This window comes from Vombatus ursinus, unplaced genomic scaffold, assembly GCF_900497805.2.
Source record: "Vombatus ursinus unplaced genomic scaffold, bare-nosed wombat genome assembly UNPS02014791.1, whole genome shotgun sequence".
NCBI classification, from domain to species: Eukaryota; Metazoa; Chordata; class Mammalia; order Diprotodontia; family Vombatidae; genus Vombatus; species Vombatus ursinus.
In genome coordinates this window covers 68,061,925-68,084,539 of record NW_020954569.1, presented here as the reverse complement: position 1 = coordinate 68,084,539, position 22,615 = coordinate 68,061,925, and the positions used below count along the sequence as shown (strand labels likewise).

Below are 22,615 nucleotides of genomic sequence, written 5' to 3'. Positions count from 1 at the left end.
GCTAGTTAAATGTCTGAGGCTGGATTTGAACTCACGAAGATGAGTCTTCCACTCTTCAGGTCCAGCGCTCTATGCACTGCATCACCTAGCTGCCCGCAAATATATATTCACATATACATGGATAAGAAAAGAGCCTTTATCAGACAATGAAAAAAGGGAGGCACGATCCAAAGATGGGGTAAAAAGTTACAGAAAGGCCAGGCCCCTCCCTGCCTGCTGTAATGAACGCGGCCTCCCCGGGGGTCTACCTCGATAAGGCAGAGCCTTCTGCTGGTCGCTGTTTGGGGAGGGAGCGGAGAAGAGCTGAGGGAGAAAAGTTCGACCCCGTCTTGGGCTTAGGAAAAGAAGGACTGGCAGGCCGCCCCCCGCCGCGCCCTGCAGATGGAGGACGAGCGCGGGCCTCGGGAGCCGGAGTGGGAGGAGATTGTAGGTGAAAGGGGAACCGTGGGGGCCGGGCCGAGCCCACAGGCTGTCTATAAAGTGCGCTGCTCCCGACCCTTCTGTAATTCACTCAGCAGAAGAAGTGAGTCCCGCGGCCGCAGAAGAAGCGTCTTTCCTGCCCAGCCATGTCCCTGCTCCGAGGTAAGGCGAGGGAGCCCACGCGCCCCATCCCCGGGCCGCCCCGGCTGCGAGCCCGGGGGAGCCCACCCGCTGTGTGCGCTCTGCCCGCTCGGCTTCGGCCGCTCTGAAGGGCCCCGGGCCGGCGTCGCTGCAGGCCCCGCACTCAGCTGACCTTGACCGCTCGTTTCTCCCCTTCCGGGTTAGGGCGGCTGGTGTGCTGCCCCCCAAGCCTTGCCCGATGAGCGGGCATCCGCGTTCGGGGCACGGCTCTGGCTCTGGCTCCGACGCCGACGCCGCTCCCTACAGAGACCATGCTCTTTGTAACTACCCTTACCTTCATCTGTGAAATAAGGTGAATAATATCAGTGCTGCCTGCCTCCCTGGGACTGTCAGGACAGTTCTGGAATGCGCTATGTAAACGTGCGTTATTATTGTTGGAGAGGAGAGTGGTTGAAAAGTGAAGATTACTAGGTGCTTTGGAAAATCCCTAAGATTAACGTTTAACTTTTTATGTAATGAGGTACATAGCGCAGGCACATTCGTTGAAGTTTAACGCAGGATTACAGACAAAGTTTCATTGTGGGCTACAGCATTAATAAGGGGACTGTGTGATGTTCAGTAGTTGTACTAGCGTCTGACATTTCGTTATCCCGTTTGGACTTTTCTTGGTAAAGATTCTGGAGTGGTTTGCCGTTTCTTTCTCCAGCTCATTTTACAGATGAGGAAACTGAGGCAAACAGGGTTAAGTGACTTACTCAACTAGTAAGTGTCCGAGGCCAGATTTAAACTCAGGAAGAGGAGACTTCCCGACTGCCGGCCTGACACTGTATCTGCTGTGCCACCTAGCTCTCCCAATAATGGAATTAATAAAGGTTTAATAATCAATGATCAACATTATTTACATTATTGACCAGATATCCAAGTCGCTTATCCAGCATTGTAAGTAAAAAATAATCCATAAAATGGCACAGTTAAGATTTTTCCCATCCTAAAATAATCTTAAATCTGTTACTTGCATTTAATGAATAATCAGTGCAAATCAGCATTTGCAAATGGGCTTGACGTTTTTGCCTTGTGACCAGGACCTGTATAAGCCATATAGAACTGGTTGCCCAGTGAGATGGCATTCTTCAAAAATACAAGTGCAGAAGACACTCACTGCTCAAGCTTCTTTGTAAACTGGCCGAAAGAGGGGACCTAAAGATGTTTCTAAACTCTAAGTCTGTAACTTCTGTCTAGATAGCAAGCCTCTGTTAGTGCAAACATATAGAAAGGCAAAGGTGAACTTCTGACATGTGATTGCTTTTATACCTCTTATGCCTTCACTGGCATTATTATGGTCATAGAAACCGAGATTCAAGTAATGAAATGAGATTTTAATGTTTTTTAAAAAATGAGTTCCAAATTCTTTCCTTCCCTTCCTCCCTACTCCTTTCCCTGAGATAGCAAAAATTAGATTATACATGTGCAGTCATGCAAAACATTTCCATATGAAATGAGATTTAGAGACGACTTTTATCAATGTTTTCCAGGCTTCAGGAATCATTCATTTGCTCAACTTTCATTTGCCCATACCCTACAGTCTTAGACTATATCATAGACATAGGAGCATATTTGTATCCCCATCACTCAGTGTGGTGCCAGACATATTAAAGATCCTTAATAAGCATTTGTTGATAAATTGATTGACTTTAGAGATGATTGGTCTAAATCATCCCATCTCTTGTTTTTAAGGAAACAGGAGGCCCAGTAGAAGCCCAGGTAGTTAGTGTCCAGATCTAATTTCCATGCCAATCCTCTTACTTCTATACATTTAAAGAAATGATTATTGATAACCAATGATTTGGGGAGATGTAGAGTTCCCCCTTTTTCTAAGGTCCTCATTTTGAAGCTCAGCATCAGAAGGATAAGATTGATGGTAGAAAATAGGATCAATATTCTCCTCAAATCTTGTTCAGAACCCATCCAGCCTTACTAGGATTTTAATCTAAGGTGAGACTCCTGTTCTATTGTGTTCTGCTCAGGCTTGGGTCAGGGATCTAAATTCTTTGATTAAATTGCCCAAGATTGGGCAGTTTAGAAGTAAATGACATAATCAAAGCTATAGTCTTCTTCAGGGGCCCCCCCACCCCAGTCCATTAGAAAAGGTCCACCTCTTTGTAATATTTATTATTCCTCACTAATTGTTAACCAGAGTTGATTGCTACCCTCAGGAACACCCTCTCTTCCAAGGGCATATAAACTGTGTTCACCACCATGATTGATTTTTAGCATTCGAGAGTATCATTGACCCTTTTATTAATAAAATGCTAGTATTATTAATAATATGAAATTTATTAATATGAAAATTATTAATAAAATGCAGAACTTATTGTATACAAAGTACTTTGCAGATTTAAGTTGTTATATATATTTCTCATTAATTATTAGTTAACACTAGAGAATCAGTCAAAAATCTATTGTTTAAAAGTTATTTTGATTAAAATATAACTTTTAAAACAATCAGTATTTGGACTTTCTGAATATTTTGTCTGAAAAGTTCCTATATAGTTTCACTAAGGAAACATATTGCAATATATTTACATATTTATATATACAGAAAGTTCAACAGACCACTAGTTGTTGTGGGACTCAAAGGAGGTAGTGACTCCTTCCCTAGATAATCTCATCTCTCTACAGCTGATTAGAAAGGAAAGAACCGAGCTCAAAGATAATCAGTAAGAATGGTAGCAACCAGAGCCCATTCCATACAGGATTACATGCACAGCATCTTGCATTACATACACAGGATCCTGTACATTGGACTGATATTTGAAAAGCCATTTTTGTCCCTGCCCTCATTTCTTTTCTTTTCTTTTCTTTTTTTTTTTTTGGTGAGGCAATCAAGGTTAAGTGTCTTGCCCAGGATCACACAGCTATTAAGTGTCAAGTGTCTGAGGTCGGATTTGAACTCAGGTCCTCCTGACTCCAAGGCAGGAGGTCTAGTTGCCCCCCCCCATTTCAGTGTTTGCAGATCCTTACCTTCCATGAATTTGCAGAACTCTGCAGACTCAAAAAGGGTTTGTGTGGAGGAAGATGGTAATGTCACAGCCCTTTTAACTTCACCATTGAGCCCTTGGCTCAAACAAATGGCTAAAAGCTTTTGGCTTTGCGTGACTGATGAACCCCAGAAATTAGAGCCTATAGTAGGGGAAATCCCAGAAATTAGTGAAGGAAAAGCAGTCATTTACCCTTACCCTATGACATATCGGGGCATAAGGAATCGACGTATGATTTCATTGGCAGAAGGAATTCTCCTTGGGGGATTGTCACCTTCTCTGTAGCCTAGAATGTTAGAGAAGTTAAAGGGTGACTTGCCTGGCATCACATAGCCAGTATGTGTCAGAAGCAGGATTTGAACCCAGGTCTTTTGGACTTTGGCACCAGCTTCTTTGAAATATACACACAGCTTTTTAAAAGAACTCAAAAAAAAAATTAGTTTTCCCAATTTGTCACCCAAGTTATTATTATATTTCTTGTTTTATCAGACACAGACACATATAGCTTTTTAAAAAAACTCAAAAAAAAATTATAGTTTTCCCAATTTGTAATCCAAGTTATTATTATATTTCTTGTTTTGTCAGACCCAGTGGTTTGAGTAGTCACTGGCCCTCAGAACTGTAGGACAGCAAGTCCTCACATGCTCTCCTGACACTGCTGTACAGCTAAGTATGACAGATCTTTTTAATGAGACATGATTTTTCCTCCCTTTAAGAGAAAATCTGCTGATTTTCCACAACACATAAGAAGGAAAAAGAATTATGGGGGCTTCTAGTGATATGACAGGAAGGAAGACAACAAGCAATTTATTAAGCATTTATTATGTGCCAGAAACTATGCTGTAAGTGCAAATACTCTCTCACTTGATCTCTACAACAGCCCTTTGAGGTAGGTGCTGTTATCCCCATTTTATTAATGAGAAGACTGAGGCAGGCAGCATTTAACTGAGTGGTTCAGGGTCACATATCTTATGAGGTCAGATCTGGGCTCAGGTCTTCTTAAAAACACTGTGCTATCTAGCGGCCCTTTAGTCTTTTTCTTAGTGAGGATCCTGAGAATTGTTGTCATTCAATTGTTGTTTTTCAAGTCTTGTCTTTTGTCCCAGCTTGGTTATTTGTTGTTGCTGTTCAGTCATGTCCGATTCTTGGTGACCCCCATTTGGAGTTTCCTTGGCAAAGATACTGAAGTGGTTTACCATTTTCTTCTCCAGCTCATTTTACAGACCAGGAAACTGAGGCAAATAAGGTTAAATGACTTGCCCAGGGTTACACAGCTATTAAGTTTCTAAGGCTGGATTTGAACACCACCTAGCTGCCCATGGGCAAGGAATAGATAGGCCTTATCTAAATTTTTGAATCTACCCCCAGCACGGTAATTGAACACAATAAGGTTGAATTGCTGTGAGAAGGATGTTTTTTAGTTAAAGCATTGTTCATTAGGAAGCAGATCCTGTGTTGCTCTAGAGGGCACACCTAGAGCCAATTAATGGAAGATAGATGTAGGTAGATTTTGAGTCAGTGTAAAGACAAACCTAGATTTAGAGTGTTTCACCCATGAAATAGGCTGCCTAACAAAGTAGCTAGTTGTGTGTCACTGAAGTATTCAAACAGAAATGAACCGTCCATCTCTTAGACTGTAAGTTCATCGATAGTGGGTAGAAATTGTTCTGTTCTCTATGCCTAGCACCAAGTTGGTATATAATAGATACTTAAGGAATATATACTTACTGATTGATTGATTGATAGGTGTATTAAGTAGAAGGAATTTTTGCATTAGATAAGGTTGTACTAGATGACTTGCAGTACCACTTATTTTGCGGTTGGCAAAAATGCTTTCCTGAAAGTAACCCCATGAATAAATATTGTAAATATTATTACCCTATTTTACAGATGAGAAAACTGCTCAGAGAAATTGTGAAGTACCCAAGATCCTATCAATCTGATGCCCAAATATCAGATTCAATATTCTCCCCAGCTCCTTCTGCTAAAGTCAACAACCATTTATTCAGCACTTATTATGTGCTAGGCACTGAGCAAGGCCCTGGGCACACCAGTACAAAGGAGGGCAATCCCCAGTCATGATGGCCTCCTCATTGTGTCCCACCCCCTCATTTTGTAACTGAAGAAACCAAGGCCCTGAGGGGAGAAGGCAATCCCCCAAAGTTCCTAAGCTGATCCACTACAGATCCAGGATTCAAACTTTAGGTTTTTTGCCTTTCCATTCAACCAGATACAGAATTCTTAACCCAGTACTTTTAACCCCCTGTTTTTGTTGTTGTCGATTGCCTCCACTATATATAGGTGAAATAACTAGGTGGAAAGGCACTCCTGTTCTCTTGGTCTTGAACTCTACTTTCCAATGAAGGCTTTGATTTGTACAGATCAAGATAACCTAAATGAAGGTGAAAGGTCACAGGCTAATCTAAACTCATTAATCATTTTCTCCTGGTGGTTCTAGGTATATACATAGTTGCTGCCAAGCGAACACCCTTTGGGACATTTGGAGGTTTACTGAAAGATTTCACGGCCACTGATCTGGCCGAATTGGCTGCCAAGGCTAGCCTGTCTGCTGGAAAAGTACCTCCAGAAATTATTGACAGCGTGGTCGTGGGCAATGTCTCACAGGTTAGTAGGGCAGAAGGGACGCATGCTCATTCTGCTTTCCTGATGTGTTTTTATATGTAACTCTTCCATCTATGGATCAGGTATCTCTGAACAAATGAATAATAGTGAAAGGACTTTGAAATTTGAAATGCAATATAATTCTTGATAATATGTATGCATTCAAAGAAGGAGTGATGCTGTTGCCTTCATAATCTAGAGCAGATTAATCTGCAAATATTTGGTTTGGAATGTGTTTTTAAAAACTTTCTGCCTTCCTAATTTGTATTTTGCTAAAGCTAATATTAAGGTTAATTTGTACACACCAAGTGGGGAGAAGATCTTGATTATACCTTGGTTATATTCCCCACTGGTACCTAGCATGGGGCATTTTATACACCAGGAGTACTCAGTAAATATCTGAAGGAAGGTAAAGCCTGCTAGCACTCTATGGTTTAATTGATGACAATCCATTTGGTAGATCCATTAAAATTGACCATTTACTCACTCATTTTGTGTGTTCTTAGTATAATAGCCATGGCTTTTTCTTTTGAAGTAGAGTTCCCCACGGAAGGCAGAGTGTGTTCACTAAATCATCTTGGTATTTCTGTCCCTCAGCCTTTTACCCCCCATTTATTTGTGGTACTTTTAATTACCTTTGACTCAAGTAGGCCTTGTTAAGATAGAATATTAGCCTGTCTTTTTGGGGAACTTGAATCCTTCTGCCATGATGGAGCAGGGTTGAGTTTGTATGCCTGAATTTCTGGGGGACTTTTAAGTTTTAAAACTTGACAAAAAAGGGATGTGCCAACTTTGCTATGTTGTCATCCCTGCTCATTCTTGCTCTGTCTTGGGTTAAATTATCAGGGGCAAATGGCTTAGTTTAATTATCTGAATTATTTTTCAGATGCTCAAAAACATTTGCTTACTGAGTAATTAATTAGGTATGGGCCCTGAGATTGAAGGATTGGGATAAGAATGTATTAAACTTGTTGGGGCAAATAGGCAAAGATTAATTATCTGAGTTATTATTCAGATACTCAGAAACTGCAGGTCATTGTTACATATATGCTACCAGGTTTCTGAGTAATCTATGATGCTTTATTTTCCTGGCAAAAAAAAAATTGATGTTAAGAGTTCCAAGTTCTAATTCTGTCCTCTGACATTAGCTAGCTATCACATTAGCTGTATTACTTTGGACGTGCCTTTAATCCCTAGATGATCATCTAACATCCCTTCCAGCTCTGATTTTATTTTCCTTTTATACAATGGAATAAAATATTTTAAGAGTAAAGTCAATAATAGAATGTGGAATTTTCTCTTTTCTAAACTAAGATGACTTATAAGAAAAAATATGTATGTAATATTATATATGTGTGTATAAAAGTATATTCATGTAGATGTCTTTGGAAAGATGGCAGAGCAGTTTTCTTCAGATTTCTCCAGCTTCTCCAAACAATAGAAAAGAGACTTACGCTTAAGATAATGAATGTCAATGGGAGAGTCCAGTGACCCAGTTCCTTGTCCAGCCCCACTTCTGACACCAATTAATGTCAACCAGACTGAACTGGCCTCTAATCTGCGGGTGGCCTGAGCCAAACAAAGAAGGCTAGAGACAGGAGAGTCAGGAATCAAACAGAAGTTTAATTTCAAAGTGAGAGAAACAGCTTGTAAGTAAGGACATATTTGCTGGAGCCCCACCCCAGTGGGGAGGACCCACTTCAGTGTGGGGAGATCTCAGTACTTATACCAGTGGCTGCACAGTGAGCTGTAGCCCTGACAATGGGGGGTAGCAGCAATAATGTGACAAGTTTGATTCATAGCAGGGCTTCATGACCAGAAATAATTCTGGGATTTTGCTGAGATCATCCAGAGGGTGAGCATGAAGGTGAGGTTGTTATGCCAACCTCAGGGCACAGCTTGCTTGCTGGAAAACTCTGGAAAACAGTGTCTCCTAATATCTTGACAATAATAACTAAGGCTGAATCCACAAGAAGACAAATACTGTAGGAGGTAAAAATCTCATGAAATAACATTGGAGAACTTAAATACATTTAAATATCCACTCTCTCTACCCCCAATCCATATCACCGGTTACAGTCAGTGTAAACAACCTAACAGACTTATACTTCAGGGTCTGGCTGTAATGATCCCTGCCCAGTCCTTCCATGACAGTCACTCAGCCTGAACCCCACTTCTCTCCCCCCACAAGAGGTGGCAGATAAGGAGAGCAGCGGGAAGTGGGTGGAAGCAGAAGACATGGATGTAGGGCACAGCCTATGGCTAGTTAGAGAGGAAAGAGCTTCAGTGCCTGAGGGAACCCCAGAGATCAGTCCTTTTTCCTGTAGCTTATTTTAGCTGTCCCAAAGGTTAAGAGGCTGAAGATACTCATCCTTGAAGGAATCTGTGCAGTGATGGAAGGCAAGTGTCAGAGGCAAAGAATGAGAAAGGAAAACAGATAAAAATTCTGGGCTACAAGTAAAAGGCTTAAAAAACAAGTTCTAAGGGGGAAGAAAACCTAACTTACAAGCAAACAAACCAGCAGAGATGGTTCATAAAGATGAAAGAAAAAATTATTTGAAATGCTAGGAGAGGCCAGACCACAATGAATAAGTATTATACTATTAAGGAAAATTAAGGAAAACTCCTTGATCAAAAAGAAAATTCTGAAAACTGTCCAGAGATTACAGAACAAAAGCAGGAAACTACAGAAAGATTCAAAAGAAAAGTTATTATCAAAAAGATATTATGAAAGAAATTGTCAGATCAGAGCAGTGCACAATTTAAAAAGATCAATCACAAGATATTTAACTTAGAAGACATGATAAGGAATTTCTCCAAAGAAGTAGAGACTCTGACAGGGAAAATAGCATTTGAAACATAACAATACAGAAGTAGAAGAAAATTTGGCAGAGGAGAAGCAAAAAGACAGTGATGAAAGCACACATGAACTCTGTATAAATCAAAATAACTGCCCTTCAAGACAGAATGTGCAGAGACAACTTAAGAATTATAGGCTTACCAGAAGAACATGACAAATCAAAAAACCTGAATAGTGTACTGCAAGAAGTAATAAAAGAAAACTGCCAAGAACTCATGAATATTGAAAACAAAGTTATTACTGCCAGAGAAAAACCATATATGTGAAATTCCAAGACACATAACTTCGTGGGATTCCAACCCAGGTCGTGTGACTCAAATCCATTGTTCTTTCCACGGCCCACTGCAATCTTTCTCTTGTGTCAAGTACTTGTTTCATTTTGTTTGTTCATTATGCTTTGCACATTGTTAGATGGACATTTGAGACCATCAGTAGTATTTCTGTTCTTTTCAGTTAATTTCTCTTATGAATTCCTGAGTATCTCCTTCACTGTTGTATGTTTTTCCCTATGCCATACACATTGTCGTTTTTAAAGGTATCTTAGGCCATGACCTGGAAAATCAGATGCTTTTCATTTCCTATATCTTCCTTTTCCTTCCTTTCACAGATCTAGGGTGTTGAGGATGGTCATTTGATCATAAGGTGTGATGAAATTACTACTACCTATTCTCTTAAATCCTTAAGCTTCCTGCCCAGATCTTCATAGTCATTAGAAATTTCTTCCAGGTTATTTTCTAAAGGTATTCATTTATCTCCATGAAATATCAGAAATGGGCCAGTTTAGTCTCTGTTATACATCCTGAGTAAGTGCCTCAAAAAAGGCATCAGAGGGAGGGGAATCATTGATTGGTACCTTTCTCCCTGACCCAGGAGCAGATTTCTTCATACCTGCAGGTACCTTGTTCATTTAAAGAACCTATGATCTGTTTGTTTCTTCTCCAGAAGATCCAGATACATACTATCTATGGTAATAATTTCTTACCCATTAAGATATTATGCTAGGTGGCACAGTGGATACAGTTCCAGGCTTAGAATCAAGAAGACTGATCTTCCTGAGTTCAAATCCAGCCTCAGACACTTAGTAGCTGTGTGATCCTGGGCAAGTCACTTAACCCTATTTGCCTCAGTTTCCTCATCTATAAAAAGTTGGAGAAGGAAATGGTAAAACCAGACCAGTATCTTTGCCAAGAAACCCCCCCCAAATGGGGTCACGAGGAATTGGACAACAAAACAGCAACATCCATTATGTAAGGCCTGAGTCTATTTCTTGACCTTCTATTTCTCCACTTTTCTCTACCTTTTTCCACCTGCTGATCATCTAACTTTTTTTTTTCCCTACTTTATTTTCTTGGCTTTTTTTTTCTATTTTCTGGGATCATTCCCCCCACACACACACTCCACCCCATCCTACCCAGGAATGTCAGAGCATAGAAACATGAAAAATTTTTCAAGTCCTTTTACCTTCCCTAGCAGGGAGAACAGTTCAAATTTAACACAGGTAGTTGTCTATAGGAGGAACATAAACATGGCACAATCTTGGTAGGGCTTTGGTTTCCATACCTGCTGAATTTCAGGTCCTTTGGATCTTAAGTCTTTAATCCCTTAGTTCCCCATCATCATTACCACTGAGTTAGGATCCATGGAAAACTTCTTATTTGCTATCTCCTGTGAGTTCTCAGGGGCCTTTAAAAGCCAAATTCCTTCTCTGCCTTTCTTATTACCAGTAACTGATTGCCTTAGGTGGGAGATAAAAGTAAAAAGAATGAGCCTGCTAAATACTATATCCAAAGACTTGTTACAATCATCAAACCCCAAATGAGTTTCTATAAAATATCCCAATGGGCTTTTTGTTTTCTGTTGTTGGTGAAAATTGTAAGTCCGATTGAAAATTATCAGTCAGAAATGGTTTTCAAAACCATTTGTTTTCTGCCTTTCACTTGTGCTCTAGCCACTTTCTAGAATGCAAACAAATAATATGATAGCCCAATTAAACAAGCAAATAAGGACTTAGTACCTAGTAGATTCTAGCTACATGTTTGCTAAGTTGCCTGAGTGCCTAGGCCCATCTTACATCATATATTGTACACAGGGCAGGTTGCTGAGACAATAAACAGGGCAACTATAGAGGGCATATTTGTCTCATTGCATTTGATTCATCTTCTCCTATCTAAGGACCAGAAAGCATCACATATATACTCATGGCTTTAATTTGGTTTCTCTGCCCTCCTCATCTCTCACCCCTGTAGGTACCCAATATTAATCAAACAATTGATGAAGGAAGAGGGGGAGGGAAGGGAATAAACACTTATTTAGTACCTACCTTGTATAAGGCACTGGTGCTAGGCCTTGGGGATACAAGTGCAATTTATTCAGTGAAAGAGACCACATTTACATAATCATATATGACCAAAAGCCATTCCCCATTAGATAAATGCAGAGGACATGAACAAATAGTTCTCAAAAAGAAATGTAAACTATTAGCAACCATATAAAAGTTTGTTCCAAAGCACTAAGAAGAGAAATGCAAATCAAAATAATTCCAAGGTTCTGCTTCACAGCCATTGATTGAATTGGCAATGATGATAACAGAGCAAAATAGTTGATACTGGAGGGGTTGTAGAAAGATACATACCCTAAAAAACTTTGGTATAATTATAAATTGGTCCATCCATTCTGGAAAGCAGTTTGGAATTATTCTAAGAAAGTGATTAAACTGAACATAAGCTTTGACCCAAAAGTTCCACTGATAGCCATACACCTAAGGAGGTCAAAGATAAAAGGGAAGCCCACCAAAATACTTAGAGCAGCACTTGGTGGGGGATAACAGTAAAGAACTAGAAACAAAATAGATGTTCAGTTATTAGAGAATGGCTTAAAAAAATGGTGGCATGTGGATGAAGTGGAGTATTACTTCACTTTAAGAAATGATGCCTACATACAAAGAATATGGAGAAGTATGGGAGGACATATATGAACTGATACAAAATGAAATGAGTAGAACCAGGAAAATAAACACAACTATGATAATTTTAATGGAAATACCGAATGCTGTGTAATTATAGTGATCAAGTTTGATCTCAAAGAAATATGAGAATGCACTCCCTTTTCATAGAGGTGATAGACTTTGAGTATGGAACATAGTGTCAGACTTGGTTGTCTGTTGGTTCATTTTTCTAAACTATGTTTTCAGAGTGTCTTCTTTTTTATACTTTAAAAGGGATGGCTTTCAGGAAGGAGAGAAATGATGGATAGTATAAATGTGGGAAATGAAGGTGTTGTAAAAACAAAAGATATAGATAAGATTTTTAAAATCTTTTATATTTATGGCCATTAAACACTAATCCAAACTCTTTACTGATTTCTGAGTAGCATGCCATCTTCTGCGTACAAAAGTCAGATAATACATTATTTGAATTTGATACTTTTTCTTCTTTTGTGAATTTATCCCTTTTAAAAATCCTTGTCTTGCACTTTATAAATATATTATACAAGTTAACACTGCTGACTAACCATTTTCTTACGAGCTCTTTCGAGTTGTAATGCTTAGTTTTATTTACCCTCATTAGGAATTTTGCCTAAGTCCTGAATTCAAATTAGCCCCGCCCCCCATTAAGAAACCTCCTGTAATATATTCCCTTCACTCTGCCTCAGTTCTTTGTCCTTCATTCATTATAGCATTTAAAATGAAAGCTTTTGACTGCACATTTTAGACTTCAGTGTAATCTCAGTGGAAAAGACAAATGCAATGTGTACCTTGCCATCATGACCTCTTTGAGTGGTGTTAATGATATTGGTCTTATAAAGGTACTGATGACAGTGTCTGTTTTAAGCAAAAATTTAATTTTGTAAAATGAAGTCTTTATTTGCTTTATGACAGTATTCATGGGATCAAAGAAAGTTAGAGCTGAAAAGGACCAGAGAGAGTTCATCTAGTCTAACTCTTAACTTTAATAGGTTTTCCTTAGTAGAAATTGACATTAAATTGACTTTAAAATTGACATTTGTATTGACACTAAAATTCACTTTAGGTATAACTTTGCAGGAACAGATGTATCTGTTATGTAAAGTGAGGGGCACCTTGTACGTATGATAGGAACTATTTTCCACCTCGTGTGGACAGCCAGTGTCTGCATGTGTTATGTCATTGCTCTCACTCTAACCCCACTTTGCAGAGGACGGATTCATTTTTACCTCTCCCCCATCTTTCAGACTTCTTCAGACGCTATCTACGTGGCGAGGCATGTTGGTTTGCGTGTGGGCGTCCCTCTGGCCACCCCAGCTCTCACTGTGAATAGGCTGTGTGGCTCTGGCTTCCAGGCTATTGTCAGTGGATGTCAGGTATGGAGATATTTTGTGTTGATTTTATGGAAGGACAGTAATTGCCTCGGGGGAGAGATTTACTTCATCGATAAAAATAACACTACAGCTTTTACTTTTTAATTGTGCTCAGTAGAAGTCCAGAATAAAGGCAGGTAAGTGCCATAGCACAAAAAGCCAGCTCTAGAGGCAAGAAGACCTGAGTTCAAATTCATCCTGTGACACTGCCTTGCTCTCTGATCCTGGATATGTCCCTTAGCCTCTTTCTGCTCATGTGTAGAAGGGAGATAAATAATAGCCCCTGGCTCCCAAGGTTGGTATCAAGATAAAATGAGATACTTGTAAAGTGCTTTGCAGACCTACTGTGCTATGTAAATGCTAGCTCTTGTTATTAAATTTACCCAGATGTACTCAGGCAGTCAGCTTCATCTGTAAGACCACAGTATATATTTCCTGGAAAAAATACAAATTTAGTAAGATTTGAGGGAGGGAAAGAGTTTGTCGGGAAGTGAACAACTTCTGCATTTTTGTTGAGTTATTCCTGAAGAAATCAATAGAAATAGAAGGGAGTAAAGTGACTCAAATTGAGGGAATAGTAAGAAAACCTGTACTGTGGCAGGGAATAAGTTTGAAAAGTAGGAGGATTTTTTAAAAAATGAGTGTTAAAAAATAAAAAAGATTTCATGTGTATAATGGGTATAATATTGCTTGCCTTCTCAGTGGGTGGCAGAGGGGATGGGGGAGGGAGAATTTGGAACTCAAAATTTTTTTAAAAGAAATTTTAAAAGAAAAGTATAAGATAAAAGATGTTAGAATATGGGTTGAATGCTAGAGCAGCTTAAAGGGACATCATAGTTAAAGATGATGGAATGTTTTATTTTAGGCTGAGTGCAATAGTGAGTCAGCAAATATGAGGAAGGTCATGAGATTTAGTTCTGGAAAGGGCAAGCAAATTAATGCCCTCACTTTACAGATGAAGAAACTGAGGCTCAGAGAGTTTGTTTAGTTTGCCTAGGGTCTTACATCAGCAGTAGGTGGTAGAGCCAAGATTCAAACCCAGGTGCTCTGACAACAGGTAATTCACTCTTTCCTTTGTCCCTCTTTCTAGGCTAAGAGATGCAGGGAAAGAACATTGAAAAAGCATTCCTTCTAGTACACATTTTAAAATAGTGAACTATGTCATCACATAGAGGTTTTCATTAAGTAAACTACTGATGGGTTACTTAGTGTTTCCCTACTTATTCTTACATTCTGACCATTATCAGAAACTGTAAGTGCCTCTATATAAAATCTATAACTTCACAATTGTATTATTAGCATTTATTCGTGGCTAATGCTAGGTTTTCTTACAAAGATCACAAATAATAGGGGAAAGAGAAAGGAGAGATTAGAATCTCTAAGATTACTTAGAGAGATTAGGGTGTTTATTATTAATATCCAGTCTCCTTCTAGCCTCCTCCTAGCCTCCCCTAGAGAGGCAGCAGGGTATAGGGGATAGAGCTACCCTTGAAGCCAGTAAGACCTAGGTTCGAGTGTTTATACGTCCTGGCTGTGTGGCCCCTGGGAAAAATTACTTAACCTTTTAGTGCTCCAAACAACTCTCTGATTATAGTTTCAGAGTTGGTGCCTGCTGGCACTGCTAGAAGGAATTTTATCACCTGGAAGTGCCTAGGCCAGTAAAATCATAGGTTCAGTTACTTTTCCTGCCCTCTTTCATATTTTATATTGAGAATCCTCAAATGATTTTGTGATCTCATTGTTTCCTTCATAATTCAACACTTAGCACAGTGCCTGGAATATAGTAAGTGCTTAATAAATGCTTAATGATTGATGTATCTCAGCCTATCCATGCATGCCTATCCTATGAGGCACTCACTCACATCCTCCCATAATTTCCCCAATGGAGGTCCACCCAGTGTGCTGGGGGGTAAGGGAGGGGGAAGAGATGGGAAGGTCTTGCTCATTCTCTCTTGATATTAGAATGCATTGAAATGTTTTTGTTGACCATCCCTTACCTCTCCTCCTCATGGGGCTGGCACACTCTTTTCTGTGGTCATACATTTTTAATGACATCCTTTACATTGCTCCTGTGTGGTTCATCTGTAGTATTTCATAGGTTGTTCAAATCTACCATGGGTCCCCATCACCACTTCTTGTCTTTTGTACTTGGGTTCTTTGAAGACCATGCTATTCCATGGCTCAAAGTCATATAGCATCCTTGGATTAAGATTATTTTAAAAGTTGAATCTTTGTTTCAGGGGTTGTACAAAACACTATATTGTTCCCCTATTTTTGTTCTTTCCAGTTTGGCATTGACCTTGAACTTTGCTTATCAAACTGGTAGTCTGACTCTACATGGCCAACCTGAAAATGACATCCACCCAAGTAACTAGATACTTCCTGTCTCTTAAAGATGGAAACATTTCATTTTTTTTTGTGATGTTATTTGGTTCTTACCATCTCTAGCACATCTCAACTCTTTTTCAAGGAAGAAGTGAAGATGTGAAACTTCTCTGTAGTCCAAGAGCCTTGAGCCTCTTGAAGCACATTTCCCATCATATTTCTTGTCATCTTCCCCAAGTCCTGCCTTTACATTGAAATCAAAGTTCATGTTGATTAATTTGGAAGGAATGAGTTCTGAGTACTCTTAGAATGTCTCTATCTTATCCTCTGTAAAAAATGTTAATATGAGCTACATTTTGTAAATATTTATGTGCCCATTAATATGGAATGACCAGATGTCCCACAAAATGATGTTTCATTTTGATACCCAATGAATTTCTTTGTAGAATTACATTAGATTGTGAGCTTCCATAGGGTAGGGGCTGTCATTTGCCTCTTTTTCTATCCTACATCCAGCACTTAGCACAGTTGCCCAGCACATAGTTGGTACTTAGTAAATGCTTTATAGACTAATAGTGAATTTAGAGACTTCAGAAGTGCCATTTAAATTACTAGAAGTCATTCCACTAAACTGTCTTTATTAGGATTCTTACTGATTTCCAAAGCTATTTTGTTATAAACATAGAACAGAAATGCTTCACTGGAAAACTTCTTTTTTGCAGGACATTTGTGTCAAAGATGCTGAAGTGGTACTATGTGGAGGAACAGAAAGTATGAGCCAGGCTCCTTACTGTGTCAGAAATGCACGCTTTGGTACCAGGTTGGGAGTAGACCTCAAGGTTGGCACCATGTTGGATTTTTGTTATTACTGCCATTTTGTTGCTATGCTTTTGTTTTGACAGGAATTTTTAGAGGGGTGGGGGGCGAGAAAGGTGGCAAAAAGGACATTAAGGGCAAATAGGGGAGCTGAATCAGTAATCCAGGAAAGATGTACCTTTTGTGAAACAAGTGGCTTTTGTTGCAGGGATCCTCATTCCCATCATAACCAGGTATTAATAGTCATGTGTGTCACTTAATGGTACTCTCTTCACACCATAACTTTAAGTGCCAGGATCTCACAAAGAGGTTAGGATAAATTTCTTTTCCTCCAGATGTTCTGCCAAGTTGGTTAGAAATAAATTTAACTATTTTTCAAACATTGCAGTATGACCCCCTGGTATTATTGGCTATCTTGAAAGGGTCCAAAGCTGAGAAATTTTATGCATGTTTATGCACGTTTATTTATATTTATTTCCTAGAATATCAGAGAACCTGATTTAAATAGTAATTCTAGTAAATGTGTTTTTACAAGACAATTTGCTTTTTTACTTTTAGAAGCTATTAATTTTGATAACTAATGAACGTTTATTTTAAAATCAATTATTGCATGTTATTTTTACAAAACCTGCTTTAACATGTTTTTTATGTCTTTGTTAGATGGAAGACACTTTGTGGACGTCGCTGACTGATCAGCATGTTAAAATCTCCATGGCAATTACTGCTGAGAATCTTGCTGTAAAACATAAAATAAGCAGAGAAGACTGTGATAAATATGCTTTGCAGTCACAACAGAGGTGGAAAGCTGGTCAGTGAAATTAATTGATTAAAACATCCTTGTGGAATTTCTAACATCATTTTGAATCAAAATGCTTATAATTATCACTTAGTGTGAATAATAATGATTGTTATAAATTGCTTATTTCCAAGTAACATTTTGAGATTTGGGATTTTCTGTCATAGCTCCTTTTGGGTCATATTAACTGATTAGATAAGGGATTTGTTGATGAAGTCAGTTGAGCTGGGTGTTTTTCTTAGCTAGAGGTTTGTTACTACCATAGGTAATCATGTCTCTGGAGTCCAGTAGGGTCATGGAGTATAGTTCAGGATATATAAAGTATATCCTCCCCATTCAACAGTCCAGTTGACCATAAAGAGGGCAACGATATAGCAGTATCTTTATCAAAATGATTGTGAAATAGAAAAAAAAAGTTATAAGAATGAGGACTTGTGATGTAAACAAATTGAAAAGCCTGGGGGTGAGTTGTGAGTGGCTGGGGAATTCCATCTACAAGATTATGTAGAGTGGGGGCAGCTAGGTAGCGCAGTAGATAGAGCACTGGCTCTGGAGTCAGGAGGACCTGAGTTCAAATGCGACCTCAGACATATAACACTTACTAGCTGTGTGATCCTGGGCAAGTCACTTAACCCCATTGCCTAGCCAAAAAAAAAAAAAGATTATGTAGAATGGTGCTGGAAGAGGAGGTGTCCTGAATGTAAGACATAGACCTGTCCTCCTGGCTTACCTGAAACTTAAATTTCATGTTTAGCTAGTGTGCTTCCTGCAACAAGTTTAAATTCCTAGAGGGGGAGGGGTCTTGTCTTATTTCCTCTGTTTTCTCCTCAGTGCCTAGCTACTTGCTACATATACTTTGAATGAGTATTTGTTGAATTCAGTAATAGGTTCTCAATCTGGTTCTTTTTGAAATAATGAAGCTAGATAATTTTTCCAATGTAACATTCTTATTTTTAATGGACCAGTTTTTTGTTTATAGTCATTATTTCAAAGACAGTGTGGCAGAGATGATGTAGTCTAGTCCCTTTATTTTACAGTTCTGGAAACTGAGGCCCAGAGATATGAAGTGACTTACCAAAAGATGAGTGAATGAATAAATGAATGAAAAAGCATGTGTGAAATGTTTGGATGAAAATACAAGTAGTAAGTAGTCAGGATCCCAGGAGTCCTTTCATTTCAAATCCAGTGCCTTTTTCATCATACTTAACAGCCTCTCCAGCAAACTAAGGTCTCCTGAGGTTGAGTCAGAAGCTCTGGATTTGGGTCCTGCCTGACCATGTCCAAAACACTTATATGTTCTGAGCTTCTCACATGTAAAGTTGATATAATATTGACATCACTGATCTCATGACTTTTTTGAGGAAAGCTCTTTGCAAACCAGAAAATGCTATGTAAATGTGAGTTGTTGGTTTGAGATCCTAGAATTTAGAATGACAAGTTTACTTTAAAGTTCATCTGGTCTAACTTCCCCGGTGATTCCAACACATGGGGCCTTTGGATGTCTAGGTCCATTGAGAAGAGATTCATGTACTCATGAGGCAGTTTGTTATTTAAAGACTCCAAATGGCTAAAAAATTTATTCATATGTTAGACTCCTTGTAATTTCTGCCCATTGATCCTTTACTTGGTCTTCTGGTTCAACAAAAAAAGTTTTATTTTCCTTCTATATGGTAGCTCTGCAAATATCTGAAGAAAGCTATCATACCTTGGCATTCTCCAGGCTAAATACGCTTTGACCATTCTTCATATGAGGTTTTCAAGACTTCGCCATAGTAAAGTCATCCTTCTGTACAAATTCAGCTTTTCCAATATCCATGTTCCAGAGAGGCATCCCCAATTGGATAGTCTTTCAAATGAGATCTAATCAGTGCAGGGTACAATAAGACTGTTCCCTCTCTTAATTTAGACATCATATTTCTTCTATTCAGACAGCCTGAAAAATACTTGAGCATTTTCAGTAGGCACACAAAATGTTGGTTTATAATAAACTTTATAATAAGGATGTACTTTATCACCTCATTTAATCATGCCAACAGAAGAATATTAGTTGGAGAAGAAAAAGATACCACAATAAAATAGTTGCTATGAGACATACTTGTTTAACTTAAATCAAGCATTTATTGCTTTAAATGTGTGATGAATATATACGCATACATATGTGTGATGATGCATCATCAAATATATGTATCTGTGCATATGTATGTGTACACGTATGTTTATATGAACAAGAATGCTTATTTATGTGTGTGTTCAGTGTGTTTGTATAACCCTATATGTACATGTATGTGTGTATACATATGTGTGTATATGCATATATGTATATACATATATAGGTACCTCTGGGGAGATTTGTATATATAAATTATATATGTATCACATGCTTGTATAATTCATATCTGTATTACATACAATCACATAATAATCATGTGTATATGTTTATGTATATAAATTACATATAATTATGTATTACCTATATAACCTATTAAAAACAACATTCTTCCCATACTTAAAGACCTAGTATACATATGGGGACATGTGTTTATGTATTTGTGTGTGTGTGTTTATATAAAAAATTGTAAAATCATATTATGCATATAAGCTATAAATAATACAATTATATAATCATATATAGTATAATTTATAATATATGTTATTTTATATAATTTAGTATGTACATAATATATCATTTGCATATTATATATCATAGCTATACACATACATCTCCCCATAGGTACATTGCAGTGTAGTAGGTTTTTACATATGGGGAAAATGTTGTTGTTTTCAATAGGTTAAGTACCTTAACAGTCTATCATGGAGGTAAACTGATAGAAACTTAAACTTAAGTAGATGGGAAAGAATGGGCCAGAAATTGTATTGGATTTATTCTTTTCTCTGAAGAATAGAGTTTTGTTTTGTTTTGTTTTGTATTTTATAATTTTTATTCTTGAAAAAATTCATTATGCTGTTTCAGCTAATGATGCTGGCTACTTTAATGATGAAATGGCACCAATTGAAGTGAAAGCAAAGAAAGGAAAAGAGATGATGCAAAAGGATGAACATCCCCGGCCCCAAACAACACTGGAACAGCTGGCCAAGCTCCCCCCGGTCTTCAAGAAAGAGGGAACCGTCACTGCTGGAAATGCTTCGGTAGGTGTGAGCTCTAAGACATCCAGCCTGATCTGAAAGCAGTCAGCACAAAGGCTATGTGGCTTTGTCACAGTGGTTTTAGGTTATTTAGTTTAGACTAGTATTCTAACCTTTTAAAGTTTAGGAGGCAGCACAGACTGATGGAAAGAGTAGCAGCACCAGCTCAGGAGTCAGACGACCTGAGTTCCAATTCTGTCTCTGATGCTCACTCCTTATGTGACCCAGAGGGCCTCAGCTTCCTTACCTGTAAGAAGAAGTAATTGAACTAGGTGGTCTTCAATGGCCTTCCCAGTGCTTTGTCTGTAATCCTAGGATCCTGGCAATGTGGCAGCACCGACTGAGGTCCTTGGGTTAGGGATCTCTAAGGCCCAGAGGTTTTGATTTCCAGCTTATTTGATATAGTGTATAGAAATATGTATTGCTCTTTAGAATATAAGTATAGATGATCAGGTGTGACTGGCAGTTTTTCTATTTTAGCTGGAGTTGTTGACAGAGCTGGGTGAAAGGTCTATTAATGTACAGAGTTATATGAGGCTTAACTATGGTATAGCTTTTGCAATTGTTGACTTATCTGGTGCATCTTAGCTGTTCCCGCTGCCTGGAGGAACTTTCTTGTTTCGCCTTAAATGCAACCAGGTTTTTTTTTTTTGTTTTTGAGTTCTCTTTTGGTTCTTGAAATTTTATTAAAAGGGAAGAAAGTTATTGAGGTTATACCAGATTAAGAACAAAAGATTTTCTGTATAGTAGAGCATATTAAGGGTGCTCAAGGAAAAGACTTTTTTATCTTCTGCCAGAATTCTGGAACATGACAATTGTTTGCCCATTGTGAGCTCTGTTCTTACTGAATATTGTGTTAAATATTTGTGGACACTTAGAATGATCTTTTCAGGGTTTTTCTGCCTAGTATCTTATAACTTGAGCATTGCTTTGATTAGGCTCATTCTATCCATGTAAATGTGGTAAAGGCCAAACATTGGCCATGTCAAAGTCCACAGCCTTCGTTTTTGCTGTATAACTGTTGGTTTTTTCTGAACTCTATTGTAGTTAAAACATTCCTGAAATTAATAGCAGGGTCAAAAATTTATTGGCCTATTAACTTCTTTTTCATTAATTTTTTTTCAATTAACAGACAAAAAAAGCAAAGCACATCCCTTGAAACAAATATACATAGTCAAGCAGAATAAATTCCCACATTGACCATGTTAAAAAAAATACATGTCTGTTCTGCGTTTTGAGTCCATCAGCTTTCTGTCTGGAGGTGGGGAACATGCCTCATCACTGGCCCTCTGGAATCATTGTTGGTCATTGTGTTCTGAAGTCCTTAAGAACTTTTATTACAAGTCCTTAAGTCTTTAAAACTTGGTTGTGTTTACGTTGTTGTTATTGTATAAATTGCTCTCCTGGTTTGGTCGTTTTCATCCTGAGTAATCACAGAAATGTTAGATACCCAGTAAACCTTTTTATTCTGAATATTTGGAGAATGGGTTGTGCCCCTTATTTAAATAAATCTTTTTATGTTGAGTGAGGCAGCTTTCCAGAGTGGACAGAGAGCTGGCCTTGAGTCAGGAAGGCTTGGGGGCCAAATCCTGCCTCTCCTACATACTGGCTAGATGACCCAGTACAGGTTAGTCAACTTTTGAGTGTCCATAAGCAACTCTCCAGAACTATACTAATTAAAGCACAAGTCTGGTTATAAAACAAGCAAATAAGATTTCATTGAGTTTTCAGGTCTATAAATTTTCCCAAAAGAATCTCAAAATTAATTTTTTAATTCACAAAAATGGTAATGATTTTTTGCACCTCAAACAATAGGATTCTAACTTATCTTGAGACAAGAATGTCTTGTGATGCCTAACTCTGAAGGGTTCATGATTTTTAAAAAATATTTTATTTTGAGCTTAAGAAATAAAACATATTTCCATAACATAGGAGAATAGAAAAAAAGATGATTGCACATGAAACTATAAATCTTTTATGTACAACTTGCTATTCCTCTTAAATATATAATAAAGTTATCATATAACTTTTATTTCCTTTTTGTCTTCCTCCCTTTCTCTAGAGATGGCTACCATTAGACACAAGTGTGTGTGTGTGTGTGTGTGTGTGTGTGTGTGT

The 22,615-nt window shown here is 38.3% G+C and overlaps 1 protein-coding gene across 1 annotated transcript in view; it reads left to right on the top strand.

Annotated features, from left to right (window-relative positions):
• The first annotated feature begins 444 nt into the window (after positions 1 to 444).
• Positions 445 to 22,615, top strand: part of ACAA2 (acetyl-CoA acyltransferase 2) — a 35,983-nt gene continuing 13,812 nt past the window's right edge. The window contains exons 1-6 of the mRNA XM_027869113.1: positions 445 to 582; positions 6,058 to 6,224; positions 13,291 to 13,419; positions 16,464 to 16,580; positions 17,218 to 17,365; positions 20,325 to 20,500. Of these exons, the coding sequence (XP_027724914.1) occupies positions 567 to 582; positions 6,058 to 6,224; positions 13,291 to 13,419; positions 16,464 to 16,580; positions 17,218 to 17,365; positions 20,325 to 20,500 (753 nt within the window). The 5' untranslated portion in view covers positions 445 to 566. The remainder of the gene's footprint in view (positions 583 to 6,057; positions 6,225 to 13,290; positions 13,420 to 16,463; positions 16,581 to 17,217; positions 17,366 to 20,324; positions 20,501 to 22,615) is intronic.